Here is a 6,000-nt window from a genome sequence, read left to right as displayed (position 1 = left end):
TTGTGTTCAATTAGAAGTTTATTGCAACACATCATTCAACTTTTTTCCAAGACAACATTGGGCACTTTTTGTTGTGTTAAAGGCATTACTTGTGTGCATTCACAGCTGTTCTTTTAAGTTTTGTATTCACAGTAATTTCACAAGGTTCATGGTTGTGATAATCTTACTTATAAAACAGGCACTCATTGTTAGTTCAGGCTGCAAAGCTAATTTGAATTATCGGCATTTGATACCAGTCTTCCACACAGTAAAAATTGTCGTAAAAATACAGAAAGAACTTCAGCATTTTGATCTTTTTGGTATGCAAACTTACGGGACTGTCTGAGTATCCCTTGGCTTCTACAAACAGATGCCTCATACAAAAACAGATGGGGAGCTCAGTGGCTTTTGTTGGCCTTGTCAAAGAGAGCCTTCAGCTGCTCCTGGGAGGTGGCCTCCTTCTGCTGCATCAGGTCAGCATGGCCTTTGGTGACACCCCAGCCATCGGGGGTGGCCATCGAGGGGCAGAAGGGACGGCCAGACGCAGGCTTCAGCTTCTCCCAGTAGTCACGACGGGCCCTACAGAGAGGACGCTTTTTAACTAAACTGCAGCTATTTTGAGAGAAAAGACGAGGAAAAAGAAAGAAATCTCTACCTGGCTCTGACCCAAGGCTTGGTGTGCATCTCCAGGCCACTGCCCCAGTTGCCATGCTTCTCCGAGCCAGCAGGCAGGAAACCCCTCTCAGGTGCCAGCTCCTCAGCCAGGGCGCGGATGTGATAGGGTTCAAATCCACAGCAGCCTCCGATGTAACGGATGCCAGCGTTGTACGCTTCCCGGGCGTATTTCTGCATGTCCCATCTGGTCAGGATCCTCGGCTCCAGACCTGTCACACGGTTGTACATGTGTATTATTGGCCTCCATGTCAACATGTGGCAATTGAGAAATGAAATGGGTTTTTTTTTTGAGTGTGTATACATACTGAAGGGGAACTCTGGCAGATCAATGAAGCCCTGGCAGTTGCAGTCAGGAGTGTGGTAAGCCAGCGGCTGGCTCATGTAGTGAGCCTTCAGCCCGGCTTTCTCCACTCCCTCCTTCATCAACTTCACGGTCTTCACACAGGTCTCCGGGTCAAAGTGGCAGTTAATGCCCACAATCTGAGCTCCTATGAAGAGGAAACGTGCAAACTTTTAAAATCAGAGCTTAAACAGGCAACATAAAGTGTGGAGATTTTTTTTTAATGTGATTACAACATATTTTAAAATTATCCTAATGGCATAAGTTTGTGGAAAAATGACAATCCAGGTGGAAACTGGTGCAGTTTGTGTTCATGCTGGGTTCCCAGGTCACCCACAGAGAGTGTGTGTGTGTGTGTGTGTGTGTGTATGTATTATTTTCTGCTGCAGTCTCTTTTCATACATCCACCGGATGGCGCCAAAGTCATATTTTCAAATCCTTCACTTACTGACCTCAAAAAAAAAAAAAATTAAAATAAAATAAACAAAATAAAAGGGGAACCAATGCTACCTTCCCCACGTCAGCTTGGGCTCTACAAGTTTACTACAGAAAGTGTGCACTACAAACCAGGTGCATGGAGTTAAAGATTTGGGCTCACCAGGCAGAGTAACATGAAAAGATGCTACATTACGGAAAACGTAGGATTCAATATTTTTGAAGTTTTATCCATAATAGGGAATTAAAAAAAAAAAGTCAGGATCTCTCAGCCTCATCTGTTTTGAGTGTAACAACTTTAAAACCCGTTTCTTGCGATTCCCACAGCCTCACAGAAATGGAGCACCTCTTTAAGTGCAAACAATTTTTCCACATTGTCCGTGTATGAAAACTGAATTGCTGCTGATTTGGACAAACAATAAATCCTCCCTTCATGAAGGTTATAATGTTTTTGTTGAAACTGTTTGAGGTGTTGATTCAACTGTACGGTCAGTTTGGAGGATGTAGTTTGTGGTGTTGTTGAACTTTATTGCATTATATAGAGCCTGCCTTCTGATTTAAAATGGGGTGGACAAAATAAATGGATTTGGGGTTCAGTATCTTGCTCAAGCACATTTAAATGCAGGCTGGGTGAAGCCAGGATCGAACCGCCGCCCTTCCGATTAGTGGACAACCCGCTCTACCTGTAAGCCGCCCCGATAAGATAAAGCAATACAATTCAACAGCATCAAAATGCTATAGTTGGGTGAGAGGCTGTGCACCCATTGTGGGACATCATAAAATACAGGAGCGTTTGAGATATTGTCATACCAGCTTTGACGAGTCTGACAGCACAGTCCCCAGGGCTGACGCCGTTCAGGTCTCCTTCAGGTCCAATACACAGAGTTGCAGCAACAGGCTTCCCGGTGGTCTTCAAAACCTGGACTGCCCACTCGGCCTCCTCCACATGCTCAAAGTACTGCAAGCAACAACAACAACACCAAGAAAAATTAATTATTAATCTCTTATGCTGCTTAGTCACTATAATTGAGAAGAAAAAAAAAAAATAGATCACTATTGGTGGCCAAAGACAAGATGTTTCAGACTGCAGCCCTATTTCCTGATATTGCCATTTTGAAGCTGCTAAAATAAAAATCTTTATAATGGGTCAAATGACTGTGTGTAATGTGAAAGAGGGTTGGTTTTACAGTTTTGGTGCGCTCTCACGACTCAAGTCATTTTCTGCCACAGCAGGCAGCTGTTTTCAGTGAACGAGCTCTAAAACCCAACTTTACACTACCTGCTCAGCAGCAAACAGACAGACTAAGTTAGCAACTATCAGGTGAACAAATAAGACTTTCCCTCAGGAGTTACTGGAGAGCAAACAAGAGCTACAAAAAGTTATAATAAACCGTTTGCAAACAAGTTCACCATATCACCTAAAGGGTGAATATATGTTAATGTTGTGTTCACAGCTTGTTTCTGCTGCCCCCAAGTGGCCAAACTGCAGGTTTAAATAAATTCCAACATAAGGAGCAGGTGCTGGAAACGGTTCAGCCCCAAACACACATGTGTAGCAAAGAGTTTTAAAAATGCTGTAACTGATACACCCTGTTCCAACATGTTGGTCCCAGTTGGCATTAAGGCAGTGAATTAATGCAGTTTGGGATCAGAGGACACTGAAAATGAAGATTAAAATGTGCTGGATTTTGCAGGACTGCACGTTTGTTCCCACCAAATAGGAACAAACATTTAAAAACACTTTATTGTACCTCAGTTACCAGTGAGCTAGTGTCATTCTTTGGATTTTAAAAAATCCAAATGGGACACTCCACCCATTTTCAAACAAATGAGGAGAAGGAGCAGGACACAGCCAGTGAAATCTCTTCAGTGGCTCTGGAGGGAGCTTTCTAAAGTCTGAGAAAATAACCCTGATGGAGAAATCTGTAATAGAAAGCCTGAATTACAAACTGAAGTATTTACCATGAAAATAAAAAAAATAAAAAAAGTGTTATTGGTCGCATTATGGGAAATGTACGGTCCAGTGTTTTTGACCTATACTAAGGACTTAAAGATCTCAGCAATTTTGTCCTTTAAAAAACAAACGTCCCCCAGCGCTTTTTTTTTTAGCCCCTTTATTTTTCAGATATTTCTCATGCCTACTGTAGGAGCAGGTTTTTGTGACATTATAACAAGTTGGTCCAGTATGCAACTTACAAGTGCATAAACACAGACTGGATTTTTCAGTGAAGGAGAAGGAGGAGATGTTATTTTAAGAATTTTAAAACGAGGTAATTTAACTTTTTTTGTTGTCAAGACACAAAATATTATTCCAAGCAAAGTATTTTTAAAACATGTCTGGAGGGGATCTTTAACCCTCTATGGTACCATGCCTAACTTACCAACAGCAGTCACTACATACCTCTGCAATCAAGAAGTCCACATTTTTATTGACAAAGACATCAGTCTGTTTCTTGAAGATGGCCTTGACATCATCCTGGCTCTTGCAGCTCAGGTAAGCGGGGGTCTGAGAGACTCCTCCTGCCACCAGAGCGTCGCCCTCGTCGGCCACCGCCCTGGCCAGGTCACAAGCTGCTTCGTTTATTTGCTGCCCCTGAAGTTCAAAAAGAAAAGAAAACACTAAGTGCAAGTTCACGTCAAGAGAACACCATGTCCCCGTTTCCTGCTTTGCTGCAGGCAGGTGGTTCGGTGCCTTCACCTCTTCATGAGAAGCTGCAGCCACACAGATTAAAAACACACTCACGGTGAAGCGCTGAGTGTGGCCTCTGTTCTCCAGTTTATCATCGCTTGCGTAGAAAGTGAATGTCTGCATGACATTGGAGCCAGCTCTCAGGAACTCCCTGTGCAGCTGCCGCACTGAAACAAGAAGGTGGATCATTCAGCATTTGAACCGCTGCGAAACACTCGGTTAAGAGAGAAACACAGTGGCAGTACCCGCTTCTGGGTGCTCGGCAGCCGCCTCAGGCGTCCACGGTCCCGCTTTGACATAACCTCTCTTCTCAAGGGCGAAGACGTAGCCTCCGTCCCCGACCACGATCTCTCCTGCATCCAGACGCTCCAAAATACCCTGCGTGAAAAGTCAAACGTGCAAGAAGAAGCAAGTTTCTTACAGTCCACTAGCTGGTAGTTTGCAAAACCTCTTCCTTTTGCACGGAAATGCGCACATGCAACAGACACTTCAATGCCGTGGCTTCAAAACTCGAACCACGCAACAAGTGGGATTAAAAAAATATTCATGTGGTTAAGACTTCGTGTACTAACCTTCTTCTGTCCAGCTGGCGCCATGATGATTATTGCAGCAGTGACCGGCCCACTCAGCTACAGCGTGCCTCTGAGTTTGGAAAGGGGTTTTGTGCACGCGTTCGTGCGGCATTTATAATCCAAGAGGGGTGCGGTGCTCCTGATGTCACTCTAAGAACCGCCTGCCTCACGCCGCTCATCTTTCTTTTTCTTTTTTTCTGATTGGCAAGTTTGCAACATATTGTTCAAGGTACCGCAGAAATACAAGACCCCTCTTGATATTTTTTTTTTTTTGTAGATTGAATAAATCAATACGTCGATTGAGTGTTTTTTAGTAGGTGAGAACAGGATCATTATCAGTTAAAAAGTAAAGAGAATTTGAGTCATGCAGACCAAGTATGATCAGGTTTAACTGCCTTTTTCTTTTTTTTTGCGTGTGCCATAAATTAATGCAAAACACAGAAGCTGTAGAAATGCTTAAAATATATAATCCCTTATGAAGGTGTGGAAAATGTAGCAGCCATAATGCTGTGAGCCACTATGAAAATTGTGTGGATAAAAAAAAATCAGCATTTTTCTCTTTTGGAAAGATCCCAAACGCAGAAAGCAGAAACATGTGGTGAATGAGAGTTTTACAAGCCCTGCTCCTGTTGGCAGCCACATACTGTAGGAGTGATGTGCTAAAGTTAGAGGACTACAGTCTGATTGGTTTGGCGTGATTTCCATCCTTTAAGTTAAAGTCCACCTCCTCTCAAAAATGTGTTTTGCTTATTGTTAACCTCACTTGGATGTTTGAGCCTCACTGTCATCTGCTGAAGGGAGAAGAAGTTTCTGCTCACCATAAAATCTGGATTTAAGATGTGCACGCACTGTACGAGCAGGACTTTGTCACATTACAACCAGTTTGGATCCAGTCAAGGTCCAGTATGCAACTTACACAAGTGTGTCTGAAGTGCATAAACACAGACTGGATTTTTCAGTGAAGGAGAAGGAGGAGATGTTATTTTAAGAATTTTAAAACGAGCTAATTGAACTTTTTTTTGTGTCAGACACAAAGAAAATCTTTTTTATGTCCTAAAACATGTCTGGAGGGGATCTTTAACCCTCTATGGTACCATGCCACCCTGAACGCAACGTGCCCATTCTGGCCTGCTACACACAAAAAAAACACCATCAAGAGTTAATGGAGGAAGAAATGAGCCCATTGAAATTATCTGAAACTTTCAATTTGTTCACGTATTCATTCTCACCAGTTTAAATTCTCCTTCCTCTGGCTATCTTTTCTGCCATTTGTCATTTAACTAAACGTTTTCACATGAATTAATCTTATT

General features: G+C 42.8%; 1 protein-coding gene across 2 annotated transcripts; it reads right to left on the bottom strand.

The window, feature by feature from the left end:
* On the bottom strand, positions 1–4,851 carry LOC122865754 (betaine--homocysteine S-methyltransferase 1-like). Of its 2 annotated transcripts, none has more exons than XM_044174590.1 (8): positions 4,691–4,851; positions 4,364–4,496; positions 4,128–4,285; positions 3,831–4,022; positions 2,240–2,387; positions 960–1,142; positions 635–863; positions 1–558 (listed from the first exon to the last, which is right to left on the bottom strand). In XM_044174590.1, exons 1-8 carry the CDS (start codon positions 4,712–4,714, stop codon positions 378–380), a joined length of 1,248 nt encoding a protein of 415 aa, XP_044030525.1. In that variant the 5' UTR covers positions 4,715–4,851; the 3' UTR covers positions 1–377. The 2 variants fall into 2 exon arrangements, with proteins under 2 accessions (XP_044030525.1, XP_044030528.1); XM_044174593.1 differs by having other exon boundaries at positions 4,173–4,285.
* Between the last annotated feature and the right edge of the window lie 1,149 nt (positions 4,852–6,000).

Source organism: Siniperca chuatsi, linkage group LG18 (assembly GCF_020085105.1).
Source record: "Siniperca chuatsi isolate FFG_IHB_CAS linkage group LG18, ASM2008510v1, whole genome shotgun sequence".
Classification (NCBI taxonomy): domain Eukaryota; kingdom Metazoa; phylum Chordata; class Actinopteri; order Centrarchiformes; family Sinipercidae; genus Siniperca; species Siniperca chuatsi.
The sequence above is the reverse complement of the archived record's forward strand: the minus strand, read 5'-3'. Positions and strand labels throughout refer to the sequence as shown.

Bases quoted from the DNA above. Each gene is read 5' to 3' on its own strand.
- LOC122865754 (XM_044174590.1), bottom strand. From the start codon at position 4,714: ATGGCGCCAGCTGGACAGAAGAAG. The intron at 864-959 runs GTATGTATACAC...ACCGTGTGACAG, and splicing joins TCTGCCAGAGTTCCCCTTCA to GTCTGGAGCCGAGGATCCTG. The intron at 559-634 runs GTAGAGATTTCT...TCCTCTCTGTAG, and splicing joins AAGCCTTGGGTCAGAGCCAG to GGCCCGTCGTGACTACTGGG.